At 43.4% G+C, this 26,379-nt stretch overlaps 1 protein-coding gene and 1 pseudogene across 1 annotated transcript in view; both read left to right on the forward strand.

Annotated features, from left to right (window-relative positions):
* LOC121922492 overlaps positions 1 to 19,709 on the forward strand; it is a 52,480-nt pseudogene extending 32,771 nt beyond the window's left edge.
* A 4,360-nt stretch (positions 19,710 to 24,069) lies between these two features.
* MUSTN1 (musculoskeletal, embryonic nuclear protein 1) overlaps positions 24,070 to 26,379 on the forward strand; it is a 13,861-nt gene continuing 11,551 nt past the window's right edge. Inside the window, exon 1 of the mRNA XM_042452003.1 lies at positions 24,070 to 24,275. Within this exon, the coding sequence (XP_042307937.1) occupies positions 24,267 to 24,275 (9 nt within the window). The 5' untranslated portion in view covers positions 24,070 to 24,266. The remainder of the gene's footprint in view (positions 24,276 to 26,379) is intronic.

A 26,379-nucleotide genomic window follows, 5' to 3' on the forward strand; every position in this document is an offset into this window, starting at 1 on the left:
TGGCCAGGGTTCATTTCACATTACAGCTGTTTAAAGGTATTTGAGTTTCCATTGCACAGTTCTCAGGCTCAGCTGTTAGTCTATATTTGAAGATACCATAAAACTAACTTGAAAGTAAAGGGTAAAGAATAGCTGTGTCTTAGAAGTGCTGACACTGCATATTAAAAATCATATAGCAAAGTGATCTGTGTTTACAAGCTTTTAAAAATTAATCTTATTTCTGGGACTTAGTTCCATGCTCCAACTCTCTAATAACCAGGAACTTTGAACCAGTGTTCTTCTTAGCATGTTTTAGGCAGTCCAGGTCTACCTTCAGATAAATAAGCAATTTCATTTGCATGTAATTAAAAAATCCTACAGTGACTTCAGTTCTGTCATTTTAATAGCTTTCCTGTTCATTTAATTATTGTAGTAAAATATTTTGAGAATTTATCTTCTTTGGCGGCTAGAAAAACATGGATACAGTGTGCATCTTAAAAGAATATGACTGTTCTTTTAGTTTGCTTTCTGTACCTGGGAAGAAGCTGAAAGCCAACTTGAATTTGTTGTTGTTGTATGCCTTCAAGTCATTTCCAATTTATGGCAACTCTAAGACTTGTCAATATTTATTCAGAGGTAGTTTGCCATTGCCTTCTCTTGAGGCTGAGAAAGTGTGACTTGCCCAAGGTTACCCAGTGGTTTTCATGGCCACACAGGGAAATATGAATGCATAGAACAACTTTAGTAATAGTGCAAATTAATTCAGACCTAATATCAAATTAATTTGCTGGAAGTACTGATTAGTCTATAAAGAGGTTCGGGGAGGCATTTGGTTTAATCCTGAATGGCATCCAACCCTGCAAGGCAGCTGAAGAAAGATGGACTTGTTAAACCTCAATGAATCAGGTGTACAGCTGACATAATACAGTGGATCCTTGGTATCTGCTGGGATTTGATTCCAGGATATCCTCACCCCATGCATACCAAAATCTGGGAATGCTCAAATCCCATTATATACAGTGGTGAAGTAAAGTAGTGTCTCTTATACAAAATGGCAAAACAAAGGTTTGTTTTTTGGATATTTTATAAAAGATATTTTCAAGCCATGGGTGGTTGAAACAGAGACTGTAGTTCCTTCTCTGAAATGAAGAAGGGCCTAACAATGCCTTTGTGAAGTCCACAAGGTGAATATTAGGGCAGTATTAGTACTCTTCTGCTCATGTTTACTGTTAGCTTCTGTCATCTGACAAGAAAATAGAATATCTTGTCCTACAGTGATTTAGAGATATAATACTTCTGATACTGGAGATATGTAGATGTTGTGATTAGTAGACATTGATAGTCTTGTCCCCCATTAATTGTCTAACCTCTCATTAATGTATTTAGGTTGGTGGCATCATATATCTTGCAGAAGCCAATATCGTCATTTTATGCTGTGTGAGATGAGGAACTACTTGTGTCCTGAATTTCAGCAGGGAGAAATGTAAGGTAGAAAAATTAGGCAGAAACACAGATATAGGATGGGGGGACTGACAACATTACAGGTGAAAAGGATCTAAGAGTCCTAGTAAACCACAAGTTGAACATGAGTCAACAGTGGGATGCTGCAGCCAAAAAGGCCAATGTGATTCTAGGCTGCATCAATAGAAGTATAGTATCTAGATTGAGGGTAGTAATAATACCATTCAACTTAAGGCAACTATCCAAATCCCCCCCAGGGGTGGAGGACCTATTAGGATGTTCCACCGTCGAAGGCTGATGGAACCCAAAAGGTTCCAAGAAGCCTTAGAGGGGTTTATGGTTGAATATGACAGCGATTCTGTTGATGCCCTGACTAACATCTGGGATAATGATCTCTCCAGGGCTATACACTGTATCGCTCCTTTCCGACCCGCTTCTAATAAGAAACCCTGGTATACGGAAGATCTTCGGGAAATGAAGTAGGCTGCGCAACGACTAGAGTGCAGCTGGCGGAGACACCAGCGCTTATCCAACAAGACACTCCATGAGGCTCTTTTGAAGTCTTATGGAGTGGCAATAAGTGCAGCAAAGAACTCTTTCTATGCTGCAGGTATTGCGTCTGCAGAGTCACATCCAGCAGAGCTGTTCAGGGTGGTTAGGGAGCTGACTCAGCTTCCTCCCACTCTGAACCCTATTTTAGAACCAACTAAGGCCTGCTGTGACGATTTTAACAACTTCTTTGCAGATAAAATCTCTCGATATAAGGGCTGATCTCGACGCTGGCATTTCAACTGAGACAATAAAAGAGGTGTCCAGAGCTTCCGTGGACTCCATTAAACTGGATCACTTTGAGTTTGTTGATACCGATGAAGTGAACAAGCTTCTTGGAAGTGTTAGGAGGATGATGTGCTCTCTCAATCCCTGTCCCTTCTGGCTGACCGCCCAGGGTGGTGATGCTGTAACATCATTATTGCAATGCATAATCAATGCATCATTCAGGGAGGGTAAATTTCCATCTAGTTTAAAATTGGCAACAGTTAAACCATTGCTCAAAAAACCCACCCTGGACCCCCTGAGACCGGTCTATAGAAATAACTATAGACCGGTCTCATTATTACTATTTTTAGGTAAGGTGATCGAGAGGGCGGTTGCCTTCCAACTCCAAGCAGTCTTGGATGAAGCCGATTATCTGGACCCATTTCAAACTGGTTTCAGATCGGGATATGGAGTTGAGACTGCCATGGTCGCTCTAGGATGATCTCCGTCTGGGCATCGACGGGGAAGTGTGACCTTGTGGTGCTTTTGGACACTTTCAGCGGCTTTCGATACCATTGACCACGCTGTCCTTCTGGAATGCCTGAGAGAGTTAGGTATCGCGGGGGCCTGCATTCCAGTGTTCCGTTCCTACCTCTCGGGTAGATTCCAGATGGTGCAGTTGGGGGACACTTGCTCCTCTAAGAGGGAACTGACAATCTGGTTGTTCCCAGGAGCTATTCTGTCCCCCACTTTGTTAACATTTACCGAAACCGCTGGGGGAGATCATCCGGAGACATGGGGCCAGTGTTTATCCGTATGCTGATGACACCCAATATATTTCTCTGTGTCTCCGCTGATGCGTGACTAAGGATGGCGTCTCCTCTCTGAGCCTGCCTGGAGTCGGTTATGGACTGGATGGATGAGGGAAAACAAACTCAGTCTGAATCCAGAGAAAACGAAGTACTGGTGATAGGTTCCCCAGGCCTGGGGAGGAAATTTATTATTATTTTTTATTATATTATTATTATTATTATTATTACTCACCTTTATAGTAAGCACTGTAAATTTACACAGCGGTGTACATGCAATCTTTTAGTTAGACGGTTCCCTGCCTCGGGCTTACAATCTAAAAAGACATGACACAGAAAGGAGAAGGGAGTGGTGACGGGAAAAGGGTAAGAAATTTATCCACCTGTCCTGAATGTGGGTCATACTTCCCTGAAGGACGAAGTTCGCAGTTGAGGAGTACTTCTGGACTTGTCCTGCAGTTGACATCTCAAGTGGATGCGACGGTCAGAAGTGCTTGCTATCCATTTGGTTGATACGCCAACTGCGACCCTACCTGGGCCAAAGGGACCTTGAAAACTGTGGTACATGCTCTGGTTAACCTCTCGCTTAGTTTCTGTAATGTGCTCTACATGGGGCTACCCTTGTACCAAGCTCGGAAGCTACAGTTAGTACAAAATATGGCGCAGAATGGTCACTGGGGCATCTAGGTTGACCATATAATGCCTATTTTGAAAAATCTTCACTGGCTGCCCATTCGCTTCCGAGCGTATACAAGGTTTTGGTTATTACCTATAAAGCCCTTATGGCTTGGGCCCAAGTTACTTGGGGACCGTTGTCCCCCCAATATCCGCCCCACACACATCAAACATCGGGAGAATCTGTTGGAAGTCCCTTCATCCAAATATGTCTCCACTTCCAAAAGTGGAATAATCTTCCTGGAGGGCTCTGTCTGACGACCCCCCTAGAAAAATTAAGGCGACTGAAAACCCTCTCTTTGTCAGCCTCCCCCCTGAGAATGAATTTGTATTCTGTTGCCATCGATTCTCTGCTTTACCCTTTGAATGATTGCGTTAGAGTTTTTAGTGTTATATATTGTATATTTGCAATATGGATTTTATGAGATGTGTTGTACTTGGTTTATCGACTGTAAACCGCCTGTCTTTGGAAAAGCGGTATACAATAAATTTATTTATTTATTATTATTATTATTATATTATTATTATTTTTGTATGCTTTGTCAGGCCTCACCTGGAATACTATGTCCAGTTCTGGGCACTACAATTCAAAAAGGAGTTGGAATGGTGTCCAGAGGAGGGCGACCAAAATGATGATGGGTCTGGAAACCATGCCTTATGGAGGCAAGGGAGCTGGGTTTGTTTAGCCTAGGAAGAGAAGGTAGGTTTGGGGTGATATGATACTCTTGTTTAAATATTTGAGGAGTATACATTGAGGATAGAGCAAGCTTGTTTTCTGCTGCTCCAGAGAATAGGTCCTGGAACAATGGATTCAAACTACAGGAAAAGAGATACCACCTAAAACATTGAAAGAACTTTCGACAGAGCTGTTCAAGAGCCTGGTGGAGTCTCCTCCTTAGGAGGTATTTAAACAGAGGCTGGATGGTCAACCAGCTTTGATTGTATATTGCTGCATGGCCGGGGTGGAATTTGATGGCTCGTGGGTCTCCTCCAACTCTATGATTATGATTGTCCTCATGGGTTCTGATTTCTATGGGAGGAAGAAAAAAAACATATCTATTTCCTCCATACCATACATTTTTTAAACTTGCACAGTTCTCCTTTTTACTTTTTCCTAAATTGAAATAATGCCAACATCATAGTTTTTCTGAGCCTAAGTGATTAACCTTATGTTAATCAACATTCAAACTTGCTATGCAAAGTTATGTTTTTGTAATTGCTCAAATATAGTAAGTATACGTATATAATGACATCTGTGGTAACCATCCTTTTTCTTTTTTCTTTTTTTTTTTGTAGGTGACCCACTGCAGTGCAGCGCTTGGGTGGCCAGTGTGCGTTGTACATTTTAATCATGATGTTTGCGAAAACCATCATTATTATAGTTCTTCTAATACCTCAGTGGAAAGAGGTATGAGCCTTTCAAAAATCTCATTAATATGCCAGATATTTCCAGTGTTTCAGTTTAACAAGATTGGGCCGTGTGATGGCAAACATAAAATATTATGTTTTACCTTAATTGTTACCTTTAAAAACAAGGTATGGTTTTATTATTAGGGTATATGTGTATCTGTGTGCTAGACTTCTATAACATTAAAAGTAGACCTGCGGTAATTGTTAAGGTTGATGCCAGTTTATTTTTGTTAATTGTTGTTCATTGTTTAGTAACTTGACTTCAACTGAAGGAACAGTTGATTCTATTAGAACTACAAAGGGGACATTTCTTTCCTCTTCACTGCTTCCCTAAACCAACTCTACAGGGCTCAGAAATCCTCTAGAGATGGTTTTGAGAATGCATAATTTGTCAGGGGAGAGTGAAAAAGAAGGGACCCCAAAACTTCCTCCAGTTTCACGCATTCTTTAAACTGAGTTGTCACTGGCTGTCACATTGTCTCCAACACGTATCAAATGTCCATAAGGATTTTCTTCTGTAGCCTCCCAAAATTGTAAGAACAGCTATGCCTTTAAATTGTCATTGTACTGTTATGATGGAAGTGTATGAAATTGGCAAGAAATCCTTTTAGCTTTTAAAATACCTTTGCACAGAATCCCTGACTGTTCCAGTGTTCAGGTATACCTCAGCAATGTCTATTCCTGCCTAAATTCCAGATTGATATGGTTGTGCTAATTTAGGATGAGGGCCAGAGGAGAGAGGTAAATGCCTAGAAGGAAACAACTCCCTACTAAAAGATTTGTCAACATAGAGTTGGTGGTAGCTCAGATAGTGAGTAGGGTCTGTGACAGCCTGAGGTTGTACAGAGACATAACTTGAAAACTTAGTTGATAGGTGTACTAATACCAAAACCAGAAGTGCTGTAAATAATTTGCATGTATTCTGCTTTCTCTACTGTATTATACTCAGTTAAGTCTAGACTTTTTTTGCCAAAAAATGGAGTCAAAAAACCTGGGTCACCTTATCCATCCAATAATACTGTACCTAAACTTTTATCAAAATAGGAACCTTCCCCTTCTCTGAGTAGAGTTGCAAAAACGCAAGAGTTAGCCCAACTTAAAGAAGCCCCTGCCCTCTCTATACTTACGGTGCTGTTTCTGCCCTTTTTAAATGTTTGGGTGGGGAAATAGTGCCTGTTTTGGTAACATTTTGTTTCCTTTATTCTTTAGATATTTTGTGGCTCCTTAAGTTTGGGTCATATCAAATCCATAATTTTGACCACAAAACCTGCCCTTGACTAATACAGTCGGCCCCCCCTTACGTTGCGGTTCCGTTTCAGCCCTCCTCCTCACATAAGGGGAATTGAGCCTATGCTCAAATCCCATTAAGATATTGGGGCCGTGCTCCTATGGTGCTGCAGTGCGTGCACCGCTGTTGCGTACCCCATTGTTTCTATCGGGACTTGCCTTTTGCGTGAAGGCAAGCCCGCTTAAGGAGCAGGCCAACTGTACATGAGGTAAATCTACAGTTGAGTAGTTCAGACACCTGGCTGAATGAAACTACGTGTGAAAGGATCTAGGAGTCCAAGTAGACCACAAGTTGAACATGAGTGAAACAGTGTGATGCGGCAGCTAAAAGGCCATGCAATTTTAGGCTGCATCCATAAAGTATAGTGTCTAGTCAAGAGAAGTAATAGGGCCACTGTATTCTGCTTTGGGTCAGGCCCCACCTGGAAATATTGTGTCCAGTTATGGGCGCCACAATTCAGAAAGGACATTGAGAAACTGGAGTGTGTCCAAAGGAGGGCGACTAAAATGGTGAGGGTTTTGGAAACCATGTCTTATGGGAACGACTTATGAGCTGGGGTGTTTAGCCTGGAGAAAAGAAGGTTAGGAGAGTGTATGATAGCCCTGTTTTAAATATTGAAGGGAATGTCATGTTGAGGAGGGAGCAAGTTTATTTTCTGCTGCTCCAGAGAGCAGACCCCGGAACAATGGATGCAAGCTTACAGGAAAAGAGTTCCTCATTAGGAGGAACTTTCTGACAGTAGGGCTGTTCTACAGTGGAACGCACACCCTTGGAGGGTGATACGTACTCCTCTTGAAGGTCTTTAAACAGAGGGGATGGCCATCTGTCGGGATGCTTTGATTTCGATTTCCTGCATGGAGGGGTTGGATATGGATGGCCCTAGTGGTCTCTTCCAACTCTACGATTCTTGATTCTATGATATACAGTAACTCATCTTTCTTTTCAGTATATTGATCCACAGCTTCTTACAACTGACAGGAAAATAACAAGCCAATACACTGCTAGTCTGCTTCCTTCAAGAGAGAAATCTCTTGACAGTTGCGCCTGTACTGTTTCAGCTTTGACATCACCTTACTAATTAACACCTGCCCATTACTGATGCGACGGGCTATGTATCATTTTGGTTAAACTATGTTTTTATTCATTCAGGTCCTTTTTAAATCCCTAGCTGAGTAGGTGTTACCTTTATGTGTTTCTTAGCTTTGCATTTCCATTAAACAGTCCTATCATTATTTGTATAAAACAATGTTTGTCCCTACAACAATTCCAATGCTACTAACTGTCTACCTGATATGTGTATTGTGCAAAAGGAACAATGAGTCCAGTCATGCATACATCCATGATATTAATATGTTGTGTTTTTCTTTTTCTAGGTAGCTTTTTGAACCCAACTGAGAATCCTCAGCTCGAGCTGGCAATTGTCATGCTGATCGCCCCTTCTTTGTAACTGTTAGTATAACGAGCATCTTTTTATCCCCTGTGTTTTAAAATGATAATACTTGGGATTGCATCAGAGTAGGTGTGTGTTTTGAGCTGGTGGAAGGGGCATTCTTAGTGGCACTGGTTCCCCATTCACATATTCACCAGGCTTGATTCGCTTAGTTTCCAAGTTCAAGCAAGATCTCGTGCCTCCAGGTTCTTAATACTTGACAAATATTTGACGAGAAGGAAAAACCAAAACCAAATCGAGAAACTTCTTTTAAGAAGCCTTTATACAGCATCGTAAATTCGAATTATGTCCGGACACAAATGTATTTTTTGGGGGCAATCCCTGGATGCCTCTACGCACCAACCTGGCACCATCTGGATGTGTAGGACTACAATTCCCATTCTTCCCAGAAGATGGTTAATGGTCAGGGAAACTCTGCTACACCAACCTAGCGCCTTCTAGATGTGTTTAGGACTACAACTCCCATTATTTCCAACGCATGGTCATGATCATTTTTGGAACACAAATGCACGCACATTTCCTTTGTGAACTTGAGAAATAACTGACTGAAATGAATTGCAGTTTAAAATTTCTCCCTTGTGGACCATATAACTTTGTATATTATATGACTTTTGATGGCTATTGGGGCACTATGCTAGCAGAAAACAATCTTTACAACTTTCTCAGTGGTGCATATGTGCCACCTAGTGCAGCCAGGTCACTGCAAGCATCCCAGTGATCTCTCTCACTTGGACTTTGGGTGTACAGGAATCAGCTGTTGCACATGGATGAGTTCTAGGCCATGAAGCCTCGCAGTCAGTTGTGCAATTGTAAGGGCCAACATTATTGCACTCGTGTGGTGCGCGCGGCACGCATGCATGTTTATATCCACTAATGATATATAGGATCTGTCCTAAATTATAAGTCATTACATCTTATGTGTCCTATAGTATGAGTGATCTGTAGAACTTAACATTGCTTCTCCTTTGTGCAGGCATAATGTTCTGGGTAGTTGTAACTTTCTTATGAAGAAAGGGAAAACAAAAAAGCTAAGAACTGAAGAGAAAGGCTAGGGCAGGATTCAAGGAATGGAGCAAAGTACGATACAGAGAGCAGCGTCACATGAGGAATCTGAATCAGAGGCAAGTTTGTATTTACAGTTTATTTAGTTCACTCCACTGCTTACTGCTGTGTATTTTTTTTTCATTTCGGTCTGCAGCATTATATTTTCCTGAGTTGTTCCCGTTAAGCATGGTGATTCAATTGGATCCCCTACTTAGCTAAATCAACTGAATTGGCCCAAATGTACAGTTTACCTCAGGAGGCTCTACTTGTGATCCCTACCTTATAGCCTGCTATGACCCCCCCCCCATACTCCACCTTCCCTAGAGATGGGGAGTAAATTCCATTTTTTTGTGTCTACTGGGATTGTTTGGGCCCAGGAAACAGCTTTTTAATCAAGAAGCTAACTTGCAACAGTCCAATTTCTTATTTTACATGAAAGCCTCTACAAGCCTGAAACCGCTTAAGGGGGGGGGGTCAACAACAGTGTCTAGTGTTTCTTCTTCGTGGTCTCTGCGAATCACACAAATGGGTTTATTCTGCGCCTGCGCAGCAATCCTCGGAAACTTCTAGAATCTCTAGGCAGAAAGTATGTATCTTTCTGCAACTTTTGGTGGTAGCCCCGCCCACCCGTATATAAGGCCCTGGTGGCCCGCTCTTCTCAGTTCCTTCATTCCGCCGCGCTAAGGCAGTTGAGGAACTTCGCTAGCTTTGGCTTGCTCTTCTCTTTGGAACTCTGGCTTTGGAAAAAACTTTCAACTGACCATTCTTTCGGACTTCCTTTGGACGGACGACTTTGATTTTTGCGCTGACTTCGGACTGGTAACGGACTTCTCTTACCATGGCCTCTTTCAAGCAATGTTCCAAATGGGGGTTTAAAATCCCCAGGGCCGCTGGCCACGGAAAGGTGTCCTCTGTTTAGGCGAGGCACCACATCCAGGGCAGTTGTGCCCACGCAAAGGCCATGTCCGCCCAAGCCCTCAAGAACCGGATTGGACTCTCAAGGCTGCCCTCTGTAGAGAGGGTTCTCAGCCAGCCTGGCGGCTCTGGAGCTTCTGGGGGAACGGATGCCCCCAAGGCCCCGCCAAAAAAAGGGGAAAAACGCTCCACCGGGACAAGAAGCGGGCTCGCTGTCCTCACGCCTGCTAAGAGCCGCCGTAAGGGCCACCAAGCACTGGTTCAGTGCCTCAGCCTGAGTAGGGCCAGTACCGTCGACATCGCCTGTTCTTGACAGCCGGTGAACACCCCGACTCCGTCTATACCGCGTCTTCCCGGACGGTGCCGCTCGAGCCTAGAGTCCTTCTCACAAGCCACCTCTCTGTACTGGCAGACAGCCTACAGATTTGGCATGTGGACTCTGAATCAGAGGGAGAGCTTCAGGACTCCTACCTCCGTTCTCCCTCAGAGGCCAAGGTCAAGATCTCCCTCGCCTCCACCAAAGAGATGGCCGCGCTCTGGCCTCTCGGGACCGGGGCTACCCTAGGCCCAAGCCGCCGAGGCTCTGGCTGCACTGCAGACCCTTGATCAGGCGGCGAAGCCCATCCCCCGGGGTCCGGCTCGGGCTCTCCTCGTTCCGTTTTCCCTGCTTCGGACGAGGTCGCCCCGTTTGTGACTCAAGGCCCTTCCGCCCTTCACCCACGGATGATTTCGGCTTTTGCCGACAGGATCATTCGGATGGCTGCGCCTCAAGCTTGAAGTCTCCCACCCGAGGACAATGCCTCGTTTCGGTGGAAAGGAGACCAGGTTCTGCTCCAGACCACCAGCCCTGTCTACCTCCCGTCCTGGAAGAGATCGCGAAGCTTTCTTGGGGCCCCCAGCCCCCCCTACCGCACTTTGCGCAGGATGAGAACCTGTAGTCACTCCATCGGCGCCGTCCTGGCTTTCTAACCATCCCAAGCTGAATTCAGCTATAGTGGAAGGGGCCCAGTCTACCTTTGCACCTAAAACCTCGCCTCGCCGTTGACAAGGACAGTTAAACGTCTAGATGGCCTGGCTAAAAAATTCTAGCCTCGGCAGCCCTGTACCTTAAAATTGCCAACTATGCGGCTTGCATGGCGGCTATGTTCAGAACCTGGTGGAGAAGATGGATCCCCCCCATTGCTGACTTGCCTGATGACAGGAGGCGTTATGATGGGGCTCTCAGGAAACGAGATCACATGATGGCTGGAAGAGATTATCTCTGCCAGCCACCCAAGGATGTGCGTCTAGATCCTCTCTGGCTCCATAGCTCTCCGCCGCTATGCATGGCTCCGATCCTCAGACCCCACTCCCAGGCTAGGCGGCTATTGAAGACCTGCCCTTTGACACGAGGCCTCTTCAATAGAGAGACGGAAGAGACTCGCTTCCGGTACCAGATGAAGACCAACGGCTAGAAAGCACGGTATGTCCTCCGTACCGTCCAATCCCTCGTCAGAGGTACCCTGGTCCGCGCCTGGCACCCAGGAGGCCAGTACCGTTTCAGCCCCCAGGACCGTCCTTACCACCAGGACAAATAACCTCCGGGCCAATCTTCAGGTCACCTGCTCCCCCATCAGACAGCCGCCAATCTTCCCAGCCCAGATACCACCCGGGTACAGTACGGAAGAAGGATGCAAGAGAGGTTGATGTGTGTTCCCGCGCACCTCGTCACCTCCAGGCTGAGCCCTTTCTTCAACAACTGGGCCGCCATCACTACGGATCTTGGGCACTAACCTCGTCCACAGGGCAGCCCCTCCCAGAGTTCTCTGAGCTCCCACCACTGGAGCCTTTGTTTCAACCGTCCCCTCGGACACCCTTCTCGACGAAGAATGTGCGCTTCTCCGACAAGGGTGCCATTGACCGTCCATCCCTTGAGTTCAAGCGGTGCTTTTTTTCCAGGTACTTCACTGTACCGAAAAGGATTGTGGCCTTAGACCAAAATGGATCTTCGAGCCCTCAATGACTTTATTGTCTACAGGAAAGTTCAGGATGGTAACCCTTGCTTCTCTCTTACCACTCCTGCGGAGGACCACTGTTCGTGACGCTGGTCTTGAAAGATGCCTACTTTCTATAGCGATCCGGGGACCACGGCAGATTGCTCGTTTTTTGCTGTGGGACATCAGGCGTACAGTACAAGGCCTTCCCCTTGGCCTCTCTACAGCTCCAGAGTATTCACCAAGTGCATGGCACCCGTGGTGGCATACCTGCGTCAAAAGGGCATCACAGTTTTCCTACCTGGACGACTGGCTCTTCGCGGTTTCCTAAAGGACATGCTTCTCAGCAGCTGGAATTTGCCCTGTCCTGCTACAGGCCACTGGGATACCGGTCACTTCGAAAAGTCCAAACTTGACCCCTACACAGTGAAAGACTTTTAGGGGCAACGCTGGACTCCCTGCAGATGAGGCATACTTCCAAAGACAAGGTTCAGGCCCTCTATGCATCCTGCACAACCCTGCTTGTGCGAAGGCGCTCAGGCCCGTACAGTGCAAATCGCCCTGGGACTTTAGCCTCCACCACTTTTGTCACACGTGGGCCAGGCTGCGTCTAAGACCCATCCAATCTTGGTTCATATCCGTGTCGATCCGTCCACATGCGCCCTCCCAAGCTTCTCACATCCCGAGGACTGTACAGAGGTCTTTACGATGGTGGTCCACCATCTGACAAGTCTGTGTGGGGATGCCATTCCTACCCCCCCCGCGACATTTCTCGACTACGGACGCCTCCTACGGGGATGGGGCATCCATACGCTAGACCTTACCATAAAGACAAATGGTCACCCAGCAGCCTGTCTTTCCCCGTTGACGTCTTGGAAAATAATTGCATGGAAAAGACTCAGAGCCTTCAGTCGGTCCTCGCTGCAAGGGTACTCCTGCTCACCGACAACACCACCGTCATGATTACCTCAACAAACAAGGAGGTACAAAGTCGAGGACTCTGTGTTAGCCACCATCCGATCTGGAATGGTGCATAGCACAAAAAAATCTACTACCGAGCATCCACCTGCCCGGCGACCAGAACGGACCTGGCCGACCAGCTCAGCAGGACACCCTCCACTTACCACAGTGAGACTGCACCCAGCCAGAAGTAGTCTCCCTGCTCTTCAACCGGTGGGGAACCCCCCTCCTCGCCTCTTCGCTTCCCGGCTCAACGCTCACACCGCAATTTTGCCTACGGTACAGAGAACCAAGATCGGAAGGGGACGCCTCCAGATCAAAAGGAGTCCTTTATGCCTTTCCTCCCATTTCCCCTCATCACTCGAGTCTTCTTGAACGAGCTGGCCGACCAACGGATGCAATTCTGACTCCGTGGGCCCCGACAACCTTGGTTGCTCTGCTCCTGCAACGAGGCACAGGACTATCTCCGCCTCGAGCACCGGGCCCCGACCTCCTCTGCTCCACGGGGCCGAGGTTCACATCCGAGATGCATCTCTCCCATTGGTAGCATGAGTTCTATCCTGAGCACATTCCATCCGGTTTGTACAGATTCTCAGGGCAGGCCACAGACCATCCACACGGGGTCTATGCCTACAATGGAATAGGTTCTAACCTTTTAACCTCAAAGAACGTTCCACCCTCCCGTGTCTCCATCCCTGTGTGCCTGGACTTTCTCATGTCCTCGCGGAGCAGGACTTTCTTTGAGTTCTATCAAGTGCTACCTGTCGGCTATCTCATCTCACTACCTATTTCAGGACAAGCCTTCCCTGTTGGTGTGATCCTCTCATAAGAGGTTCCTAAAGGGATTTAACAATTTTTTAAGGGGTCCTAAAGGGATTTAACAATTGTCACCAATTCTAGACCCTACGCCCAGTGGAGTCTAGATACTGTCCTGGCACATTTGGTTTGTCCACGCTTTAGGCCCTTAGTTACCACGGACCTCAGGACTCCTCACTTAGAAGCAGCCTTCCTGGTTTAGCTATAACGTCAGCCCGTCGAGCTGGTGAAATGTGTGCTCTGAGGATGGACCAGCCTTTCCTCCGTTTCCATAAGGACATGGGTGCTCCGTACAGACATTACTTTTTGTCCAAGGTAATGTTCTGCTTTCCACATTCAACAGACATTGTTTTGCCGACTCTGGCTTCTAATCCAACCACAGATCTGAGCGGTCAGCTCCCTGCCTGGATGGCCGCAGGGCGCTGGCATTCTATGGACAGGACATCTGCTTCAGGCGTTCGGAGAGACTTTTTGTGTGCTACCCGAAGCCAAGAAGGGGCTGCGTTGTCACCGCAGAGGTCTCCAAGTGGGTGGTCATACCCTACACCTCTGCTACTAATGCTAGAAAGCCCTCCCAGGTTGGGTTAGTGGCCCATGCAACTGGGGCGGTAGCGTTGTGTAGCGCATCCTCAGCTCTTGATGTGGGGATACCCCTTGAGGATGTGTGCAAGGCAGCTGTCTGGTCCCAGCCTTTGACATTCATTAACATTCAGGCTGGTGCGAGGGCCAGGCATGAAGCAGCCTTTGGGGAGGGCGTGTTACTTTCTGCCATGCATGACCTGTGTACTATATAAATAACACACTGTTTTGGTTTACTCTTTATCATATGTGATATTGGTATTGACACTCCCTCCTCCACTGATATCGCTCGCTCGTTAAACCATTTGGTGATTCGCAGAGACCACGAAGAAGAAGTTCAGGTTGCTCACTGTAACTGTGTTTCTTCGGTTGTCATCTGCGAATTCACACAAACCCGCCCATCCATCCCCTCAGTGTCTGCTCTTTTACAAGCTTGTGCAGCGTGATCGCGGGCTCATTCGGGGAACTGAAGAGGAGCGGGCCACCAGGGTCCTTATATTGGGTGGCGCGGGCTTACACCACAAAAGTTGCAGAAGATACATACTTTCTGCCTAGAGTTCTAGAAGTTCTGAGGATTGCCCGCGGCGCAGAGAGGAAATAAAACCCTTTTGTGAATCTCGCAGATGCCCACTCGACGAAACCCCCGTTACAGGTGAGAAACCTGTATTTCTAGGGTGTTTAACCAACATTTCGCCAGTATGGAGTGCTAGGGTCCTTCCGGTTACTGTAGTCTTACAGAAGACCATTCCCCACATCTTAAGATCTTCAGAATTATCTCACGGAATAACATTAAGCCAGTCTTTTGCAGTGTGATTTAATGCTGAGAGAGATGGAAAATAAAAGTACAGTGGTGCCTCGGGTTCAAAATAATTCGTAACGCGGGCCGCTTTCGTACCGAAAACCTTCGTAAGCCGAATTGCCATAGGCGGGCTAATGGGAAAAGCCGCGATTCCGTGCCGAAAAAGCGAAACAAGCACCAAAAAGTTTTTTCGTAACCCGAAAAAACATCGGAACCCGGAACAATGATTCCCTATGGGATTTTTCGTATCCCCGAATAAATTTCGTAACCTGGGTATTTCGTATCCGAGGTGTATCAGCATTTATTCATAGTTAAGTACTGAGCTAGTAAGTGCAGAAGTTGGCAGGGATATGGCTGCATTTAGTAAAAGTGAGAGGTTGCAGAACTTAAATGCTGTGTCTTTGGAAATGTTAAGAAACCATAGACAGTTCCCACAAATAATCTATGTACCTTCTAGGCAGTCAAAGATAGTAACTATTCTGAAGAATTTCATGCCATAATATAATGACATTCATTCAGATCATAGTATGTACTGCTTCAAGATATACTGGTGAAAGAAAATATTATATTAATAGTTTAAATGGTTATATATTATTTCTTTAGCTATCAAGTTCCTTTTTAAAAGAAGTATGACCTTGAAGATACTTCTGGTGGAGAGAGGGAAAAAGTTTTATCTAATCATATATCACTTTGTTTGTAGATCCTGATTTCAGCAGATGATGAAATGGAAGAATCAGATGTTGAAGAGGATCTCCGTAGATTAACTAATTTAAAGTCTGTTAAAAAAAAGAAGCATCGATTTGGTTTGCCTGTATGACACAGATTCTGTGGCCTGTAATTTGCAGGTTTATGACAAAACTGGCCAGGGTCAGTGGTTTTTTACTTGGGAACACTATGCCTGTTGCCTGGAAATTGTGACTCGAATGGAATGCAGGCAGTTGGAAAAGCTACCTGTTCAATTGCACTATCATAACACTGACCAAATATGCAAGAGTATCCTCTTATCATGTGTGCAAAAATTGTTGTCACCAAGGAGATTTGATGTGATCCTTCAGAAGATAGGCCATAGGATATCATCATTGCAACAATGGTTCCTGAATGATATTCTGACAGAGACATCAGGATTAACAGAATTTGAATCAGTATGTTTTGTTACTAAAATTGACTTTTGCAGCATATTCCTACAGCAGAATAGTTTTATGGTTACAAATTGTAACTTAACATTCTTATGTCAGTTTACTACTTAAGGGTACCTATGGGACTAATAGGATGAACAAAGTTTTTTTTTCCTTCCAAATTCCTGTTACCTGATTGAACTTTTGTATTTAAGTTATATTTTCATACTGGGATATTTATGGATTCTCTTTGTGAAAGATTATGCTTTTACTTTTTGCAAGTGGCAGAAAGGTCAAACTTCAACAAAGTTATTGTCATGGTCTCTGTTTCATATAGGAGAGTTACATGGTTGCAAAGGGAAATGATGGGCAAGTACTGGTAGTTCCTACAGCACCTCACATTAAAGTGTTGCCCAAACCTGAATCACAGTGTGCTTGAATGGCAACTGTACTTGGTGGGTTTCACCACTGCTCACCTCTGTAACTTGGGTACTACTCTGTGTATGTGCAGTCCTGTGCACTTTAATATAAAAAAACAAACATTTACAATGATTTCTTCTGTACATCAGTTGGACACTGAAGAGACATTTAATAATGTTGGTTTCTTAAGTACTTGCAAGTACTCATCTGATACTGCTTCTCAACTAGTTCAAAACTGAATCAATGTTCTTTTCAAAACAATATTTTCTTCAAAAGGTTATAGCCTCATGGGAATTAATAGCTCTCAATGCTATTGTAAGAGGTCCTCTGAAGAGCATTTTTGCTAATCCTCTTTATTACTCAGTTGGCTACTCTAAAGTTGAGTTATCGTCACTTAGCAGTTTTCCCAAAAGTGCGGGGGGAAACCTGCCTGTCTCATTTAAGCTGGAACAGAATATAGCATGACAAATATATGCATCCATTAGTTTTAAGTAACATACTCCTTTCTGTCTGCAGTCCTGTGGTTACTGAAAAATTCTCACAATGGAATACTTTTCTATGTAATTTCAACTACTCCATTCTCCATGTTTTTTGCATCTTCTGATTGTTACAAAATAGCAAAAGTAATTTCAGAAAAAATGCAAATTTACAGTGTCTGGATATCACACTGTATTTCAAGCCTTAAAATACATTCACTGGCAAGAGCTCAAAACTTTTCAGATATATTTTTTACAGTTTTTATATGTGTAGTCTGCCTTAAACGTGGTTAGCTACACAGGTTGCTGGTTTTATGGGGGAAGCAGGGGGGATGATTAGGCCTTAGAAGACAAAGTCCATGGCACCATTGCTACTTTTATGGCTATTTGAATAGCAGTAGTTGTGTGGTAAGCATTGTCCACCTCACTCACTCTGCTGCCCTTAAGAGCAGGGCCAGCCCTGCCATTAGGCAGAGTGGGGCAGGGTGCGGATGGGAGGCAGCAACAAGTTGTTGGATGAAAGCGCTGAGTCACTTCCCTGTATCCCTTGAGACAGTCTGCTGCCTGCAAGTATGGTGGAGAACACAGTCCCATTTCTAGTGTTGGGGAAAAAAAGACTAACTACCAGTCTGGTAATATTTTAAACATGGAGTAGGAGGGTGTGCCAAATTGTTCTTTTCCTTGGATAGTAGATGTTTTGGGTCAGCCCTACATAAGGGTCATGTTACTGGACCATTCATTTTTGGAGTTACATAGTGGTCAGGTCTATCTTGCACTGCATCATACTTGCAATACATTGTTACTTGTGGGTGTTCAGGTTAAAAAGAAAGGGAAACAAACATTTAACTAAATAGAAAACTAAGCGGGGAGGACTCTATTATGAGGTAGGGGAATGCCCTTGATCAGCGTTGACCTCTAACTTTTTATATTAACATACATTTCTAAAGCTCTCGATTACTGTTCTTTTGAGCATTGTACCCTAAATCAGTTTTTGTCATATCTGTGTGATATTTCTTGGGTGCACGTGATAAATACATTTTTATCAATTCAAGCAGATACTAACAGACATCAGTTTAGTGATATAGTGATACTAAGAATTAGAAAACTGACTTGTTTTTGAGGTAATGAAACAAGTAGAGATAAACTTCTGCTGTGTACCATTTATTTTTCATGCTAATAACATCCAACTAAATTGAAAAGCTTCACTTTATTTGTTTTCTCCTGTGGCTTCTGTTCAGTAAATCGTCTATTGAAACAGTGTTGGGTTGGGGAGTTCTTAACAAACAACAAACCCAAAGCCTTAATTGTATTTGAGTAGTCTAATGTTAAGCAGACCTCAGATATTTATCATTTTCATTCAGTAGCATTAGGCAAAACAGAACAGCTTAACTCAAAGATGTAAAAAAAGGAGATTCTGTACTGCTGATTTTTCCTTATTTTTTCTGTATTTCAAGAGTGTGTTTCACATGCATTTGACATCATGACAGAAGGAAGAACTATGGACCAAAGGTATAATTTAAAATGTCAAATGTAAATAAATATGCATTGACTGTGCTTAGGAACATTAGGCATTATGTTAATAAATGCCATGTCCTGTTTCTAGTAGAGCAGTCAGCCTCTATGGCAGTGTGGATAACCTCCTGGGTCCACATTTGCCCCATCCAGGACCTCAGAGGGCCATTCCTTCCTTCCATACACACCCCAAAACAGCCAGTTGTGCCCCCAATAGGAAATATGCTAGGGCATCTCACTCTTTTCCCTCCTGCAATAACAACAACAACAACAAAACCACCCAAGATTGAACAGTCACTACTGGTTTTGAAAAAGGGCCCCATCAGCCTAAACAGATCAAGGAGGGGGAATGGGCCCAAGTGTCTACATAGTATAAAGTGCAGGTGAACAGTTATTTTTATCCCCCTCCAATGTGGGGGTTTGGGCAGGCAGAGACCACTGTGGTGCACTTTGCTCATCCCTACAATTGTATGAGGTACGTTTCACTCACCCCTACTCGGCTGTCAGGCAGGGCATGACATTGATAGCTTTCTCTTAAGTCCCCATCCCCATGTATTTTAAAATATACTATTTCTGTGAAGCTATCCATGTAACTGTCAGTAACTGATAGGCATTGGTAGATTCATTCTAAAATTGTCTGAATTCTTTTTAAAAAAACACTATTAAGTTGCCACACATTGTGGTATTGAATTCATAGGCACTGCACAGTGAACAAAATCAAGTGTGATGTGAGCAGGCTTCTACTCATGTAACAATTTATATTCCGCTCTCCATACTGTCTTTCTCATGTTCCCCCAAACTGCCTCCCTCAGAGGAGATTTGAGGGACCGTAAGAGGGAGCAAGAGTTCAGTCTGCCATAAATGTCAGTTCCACTAGTGGAAGGCTATAACTCTGTGGAGAAACTGAAGGATAAGTTTAAATTTTGCTCTGAGTTCTTCTGTCAAGTATTAAATTTGTTCAATTACACTTTGTTCCTCTCCACTGCCACTCCCACCCCCCAAAAACCTGCAGAAGTACATATTCGTTTCATTTGAACAAATGGTTTATTTTTTAAAGTTACTGTATAAACAAACACATATACACAGACCTGATACTAGTCCTTCGTTTTGTCTTGCATTCAAATGGGTTTGACTGTATTGGTTTATTCTTCAGTGAGTTTTGAAAGTCTGGAGATGACAGACAAAGGCCTGATACAGACAGGCCAAAATAAAGCTGCTTCGAGTCACTTTGGAGGTATGCTGTTTAAATGATACATGCGTCCTAAGAGTCCAGAAGCCACACCAAAGCCATGCTCCAGTGCTAAGTACTGGAGTGCAGTTTTGCTGCAGCTTCCAGACTCTTAGGACGCATGCATCATTGAAACACCATACCTCCAAAGTGACCTGAAGCAGCTTTATTTTGGCCTGTCTGTATAGGGCCAAAGCAAGCAAGATGTAAATTGTTCTCCAGTAGTTGTGCTCACTTTATCGGCCAATGTGCTCTTTTATTTGTTAAAGTTGCTGATTGGATTACTGTGACTTATTCAATTCATTTTATACTTACAAATGAATGGCACACTACTAAAATTGAAGAACAACTAGTAGCTTCTTGCAAAACTGATAAGAAACAGCAATGAAACAGGTTGGGTTTGCATCACTGGCTATTCATGACATCAGGAGCCCAACATAATTATTTTGGAAATCCTATCATTATCCTGTAAGTCTTCATTGTTTTTTTATTTGTTATTTTAATATATTACTGTCTCCCTGATTTCAATAAAATAATGTATATTAATAATGCTGACAAAACATGTTAAAAGCTTCTTTTCAGGGAAAAGACCTTATACTCGTTGAATTATGAACCAAACTCAAGCAATGCAAAGTGTTCTGTAGGCATTCCCTCATAACTGTGTTCTAGATGTGCTTTTCTGTAAAGGAAGTGAGGGAGGGGAAAGAGTGGTGATCAACTTCAAAAATTCCTTGTTTGACATCTGAACATCAGTGCCCCGTGTGCATAGCTAATTGCACCTCTGCAGCTGTTATACAAAAGGAGTGGTAGCCACTTAGAAATCTGACTGCATCAAATCATAGGAGACTTGCACTGCACCCAAACGTCTAAAATTTGAAGTTAAATGAGGGAAATTCACTATTATCAAGTAAAACTGCAGCATCTTTTTTTTTAAGGGAGACTTTTTCGTTTGGACCCAGATTTGTCCTCTATGAATGGGAGGATTCTTGTAGAGGGAAACGGATCCAGCAGTGGTTCCCCACTGGAGAAAGCATGGAAACGTGATCACCAGTTCCCTCTTTCTCCAGCGTCGCCTTCCACACCTCCAGAAGATCATCCTCTCCTCCAGAGCAGAATCCTAAGGGGCATAAGTCTTCAGAATGAAGAAGGAATTGCTGAACATCAATCACCACCTCAAACCTTTATTCCATTGTGAGTAAAACTCCATGGAGCACAAATCTGGATCTATCCCTTTGTATTCAGGGTTTTATATGCTTTGGGGATGGGTGGGTTTCGAAATGAAGATGTAAGTTAGCCTGTGAGGCTAAAAATGTGAACCATTATGCTCTTTAGATCATGTTTAATGAATGGTATTTCAGTAAAAAGGAAGGGATATGTGTTGTACCTAAATAATGGTTTACAATAAAGTTTTGGAAATGTTCATTAAACACTTCTTGTCTTCAGCTAATGACCTGGGTACTTTTGGAATACTTTTAATTTGCAATAGACATTGTTAAAATAGCTGTAGCTTTGGAAATTCAGGGGAAAGCAGCTTAATAGCCTTATGTCTAGTAGTCATATACCATTTGCTGAAACTTTGGAGCCCTGGAAATTCCCAAAAACTGCTCCCTTTGCCTGACTACTTCCCTGGAGCAGAAAAGGGGTAAAGGTGTGTAGTCCATTTCAGTTGTGTCTCTGTCTGATCTGTTGCAGCAGTGCACCACGGCTTTCCAATGCAGGTATAACCCTTGGTTATGCCGCCATATATCACCATCAGGGTGCCAGTGTTTTTTGGGGGAGGGCTTATGAATCTAATGCACAGTTGGCCTTCTATTTTCATGGGGGATTCATTCCAGCCCCCCCCCCCCAAAAGGAGGCTCGCACATATCCAAGACCCATAGACTTGAATGGGGTGCACGCTGCGGGGGGGGTGCCCCACTGGAAATAAGGAAGGCTGCCCCTCCGTAAGTATTCAAGGTTGCGGATCTGAGATCTGCAAGTTAGGAGGGGTGACTATTTGCATAAAGGAGGAATATGAAAGGCTGACAATGAACAAAACCCCACCTCTGGTGGCTGTTTTCACAAGTCATTTGGCATATACAATGGGAATTGGGTTCTGGAGAAGTAATTTGCCTAAGAATGGCCATATTGGCCAAAATTTTGTTAACAGTGCCAATCAGTTGTCCACAAATAGCCTGCCTGGAGGGCAGAAAGGGCAGCTGCATCCTCCATCACCCATTTGTCGACTGACACACAAAAGGTCTTTGTTGTTAATTACAGTCACAACACTTGCAACTTATGATAACCCTATGAATGAGAGAGCTTCAGGACCGCCTGTTGACAACCCTGTTGAGATCTTGCATACGCTGGGCCATGGCTTCCTTGATGGAATCAAACCACCTGTAATGGGGTTTTCCTTTTTCCACTGCCATCCTCTGTGCTTACCAAGCATTATAGTGTTTTCTAGTAAGTCATGTTAACTTGTCATAAACATTTCTCTACCATTACCCAAGATCCTTTTTATTGGTCAGTCACTACCAGATTAGTCCCCATCAGTGCATTAGAGAGTGGTTTGAGCATTGGGACTATGACTCTGGAGACCAGGATTCAAATCCCTGCATGGCCCTGAAACCCACTGGGTGACCTTGGGCATGTGACATGCTTTCAGACTTGGGGGAAGGCAATGGCAAACACAAACCCCTGCTGAACAAAGCTTGCCAAGACAACCCCATGATAGGTTCACCTTAGGGTCACCATACATTGGAAATGACTTGAAGATACACAACAACAATATATACATTATTGTAACTTTCCTGTGTTCAGCCTCGTTTGCCAATTTCTTGTCCATTTCCAGTTTGGTGAGATCCTTTTGAAGTGTTTTAGACTTCCCACCACTCTAAATAATTCAATGTCATTGGTAAATTCTGTCACATACTACTCAACTTTTACTCCAGATCATTCATGAAGAGGTTAAAATGCAGCAATCCCACGGTGGATGACCATGGGTCCCTATTATTGGCTTCCTTTCCTTGCAAGAGCTGGCCATTTATTCCTCCTTTCCGTTTCCTGTTCTTTAGTCAGTTTTCAATCCAAAAGTGGCTAGAGGTGTGGGATTTACCCAAAGCCCTCTGAAAGTCTAACTGGCATGGCTCAATGCTATGGAATTCTGAGAATTGTAGTTTTGTGAGACATTTAGCCTTCTCTGTCAGAGAGCTCTGGTGTGACAACAAACTACAAACTCCAGAATTCCCTAGTACTGAGCCACAGCAGTTAAATCAGTGTCAAACTGGATTAACTGCAGTGCAAATGAGCCCTGTCCAAATGTATATCAACACTTTCAGAGAACACAAAAGTTAGTGAGGAAGGACTTAACATTTGCAGAAGTCATGGTGATGCATAGCTTGCCTTTCTATTTGCTTGGGAATTTTATCCTTTCCATCAGCTTCAAAAGAACAGGTGATAAGACAACCGGCCTATCATTTGCTAGATCCAGGGGCCTTTCTTTTAAATTGCCTATTTTAAAAATCAAGTCCTGGAAAACAAATGCTTGGATTCACAAAGTATTTTATACAGTGACTTCTCAGAAGTAAAGTTATTTCCACACTTGTCTTCTACTCTGCTTCATAGTCTTTTGCCAGTTTTCCATCTATAAGAGGATTTACCCTCTTAACCCATGACTGCTAAATCCACACCAGGAGAACCCCCCCCCCCCCCCACAAAAAATTGTATTTGGTTCTTCGGGGGGAGGGAACCCCATCCAGGACAGGCTGAATTCTTCCATCCAAATTAGAAATGTGTGTAGCCAACAGCGTTTCCATCTCATTGAGGTTGTTCCAGTTTGTTTTCCCTTATCCAAGTGCCGTCTGCCCCTGTACTTACCACCGCAAGCTGTGCCTCTTTTGTTGCAGAGTCCAGCTATTGGGGAGGATGGTTCAGCTTAAAAATGGTGGAGGATACTTTGCAAAAACCAAAGGACAAAGATGAAGTTAGGACTTTATTTTATTTTATTTTACAGTACTTGCCACACTACGCATCATATAGTATTGCAGACTGAATACTCACCATATTCTCAATGCATATTGTTAACTGCATATCTGCCCAATCTTCCCAGTGATTTTACATATTTTCCCCAGTGTTGCCATTCTGAAGAAAATGGGTGTTGGGATTCCTGATGCCGCTGATACTTGATTCTGCCTTATCTGATTTTCAGTGGGTTTGACATACAGGGGCTTAGTACTGCAGCCTAGAAGAAGGATCAGTAACACAAAGCATTGCCCTTTAAAGCTATAAATAGAGTCTTGGAGGGTTCCCTTGGAAGAAGGACTTTTTCAAGCAGGGAGGATGAATTCTGCTTGCCCAGCTGTCTTCTCTTGTCACTTGTGAAGTTCTCACTCTGGTCATCCTCTTCAATAAATGCTACAAACTTCAGTCACTGCTAAGAATAAACCTTTCAGCATCAAGGCTGTGTCAACCCCAAACACTCCAGGAACTACATTGGGAAGATGACCCACTAGAATGACCTCACTCAGGAGTCTATATAAGTTAGAGTAAGCAGGCTACTGTGGAATTGGAACGTTGATGAAGGAGTCTACTAACTCTGTGCTCGGTTAAGTGCTGCCACCATGTCACAGGTATGATTTGTTTTCTCAGTTTACTGCAATTATAACTCCTGTTTTTTATTTATCAGGAATTCTGGTGGCTCTGCAGCCGTTAGTTATGAATTAAATGTACAGCATATTTGTGGCTACTGAATTCCATTCTTTCCTTTTTGTATGTTATCCTGTGCAACTGTTTTATCTTAGGTTTAGCAATTAATTTGTTCTGTGAGAGACATCACTTGGTAGTCATTCTAAATCAGAGTATGCTTTGGAGACTGATGCAAATGTAAAATACCTTTTGCTTCTCCCTGATTTTTGTACCATATCAGTGTACATGTATCCAACACATTTAAGGCTATAGACAAACCTCATGCTTTGATATAGGTAGAATAATTCAGTTTTGTTTGCAGAATGTCAGGAATGCTACTAAAAATGTTACTTGCTCTTGCTTGGGCTTCCCATTTCTCAGATGTATATTTTGGCTACCAAGAAGTCTGAATGACTAGGAACATAAGAGTCTCCTAACTTTAAACAACATTGTTGAAAAAAATCTCTAATAATATTCAAAGTAACTATCTGACCAAATAACTCCAACTGTTCTGGTTTTCTCCTGTCTCCTTCCTTGCATGCTCTCTCTCTTTCTCTTTGTCTCCATCCGTATGTGTGTGTCGGTATTATCCTAACATGGACTTAGAATAGAACAATGCCTTGCTTGAACAAAGACAGCTTTCTTCATAAGAGGGTATATAAGAAAATTCCAGTTTCCTAATGGGAACAACTATATTATAGCTAGAAATGGAGACCACAGCAGCTATTCAGAAGCTGTTCGAAGCGGCTGTGTAGAGGAATTTGGTTCTGCTTCTTTTCTATTCAAAGTCATAGCTAAAGGCAATACTGGAGCTCTTATAAACAAGCACTCTCTTCTCCTGTCACAGTTGCAGATAAATTGTTGGATAGATGGTTGTGCCTGTAAGCATAGGAATGTTTTCTTGGCAAAAACCGTGCCTGTGACTAAACTTGTCACTTCAATAACACTGGAAATAATGCTGCTGTCTGGCAGGAATCATATTTTGGTCTTGGTGCCAGCAGGCCTCTTTACAAATACGATCCACTCTAACTATTGACTGCTTTGCTAGGTAAATCTAGTGTTTTGGGGGGGAATAATGAAGAGTGGACTAAATCTGCAGGTTGTCCTACCATATACAAATTATTTTAAACCATCTTCATGACATTATTGGCCATTTTGGCTTGCCATCTAACCAAGGAGATTAGCTCTGTCAACACAAATAATTAAATGTTGGGTGATGGTTGGAAAAAGTACCTCAAAGCTAGTGAATCTTTCTCTAAAAAGGGTGTGTCGTATGATAACATTTTCCCTATGGAGTGCATTTACATTTGTGTATGGCAACACAATGTAAAATATTCTATTCTGATTATATTATAAACTTCTTTGAGATTTTTTAATTCAAAAGTAGCATAAAAATTCTGTAAAATGAAGAAAACCAAATTGTTTCTCATACAGCATTTGGCTTCACAGTATGACTGCCTTATTCTGTGGCTATAAAATATACCATGGAATGTTTACTCAGTGGCTGTTGGTCAATTATGGGAAAGCATTGGTTTTCAGTTTCCATGTTCTTTGGCTGGCTGTGTTTCTTGCTTCCCTTGGGATCCGAGATGTACTTTTTGTTCCCACAATGAGCTGAAAGCAAAATATTCCCATGCAGTCATTAAATATGTAGCTCTGTTTCTGTGCTCTACATAACCTGTTCAAAATCATTCTGCAAGCCATTTGCTATAACATGCATAGGATTTTGTATATATAACAAACCATGTCTCTCTTGAGACAAGTGCACCAGTCATAGTGTTACCTTCACCAAAACAGTATTACATTGGACTGTATTACATTAAATGTTTTTACTGTATATTGAGGATGGAGAAAGTCTCAAAGTGGAGGCAAACAATTAATATCCAAATTAAACAAAAGCTGTAATGCCATACTTCCAAAGCTGTGTGCACAGTGGTGTGGGGAGAGAAAGAATATTTAAAGACTCAGGAAAAATGAATGAAAAGGAGGCTTCTCACGTGTTTTAAGAAAACCCAATGAAGCAAATACTGTTCCCAAAAGCACACCCCC

Source organism: Sceloporus undulatus, chromosome 2 (genome assembly GCF_019175285.1).
Source record: "Sceloporus undulatus isolate JIND9_A2432 ecotype Alabama chromosome 2, SceUnd_v1.1, whole genome shotgun sequence".
In the NCBI taxonomy this organism is placed as follows: domain Eukaryota; kingdom Metazoa; phylum Chordata; class Lepidosauria; order Squamata; family Phrynosomatidae; genus Sceloporus; species Sceloporus undulatus.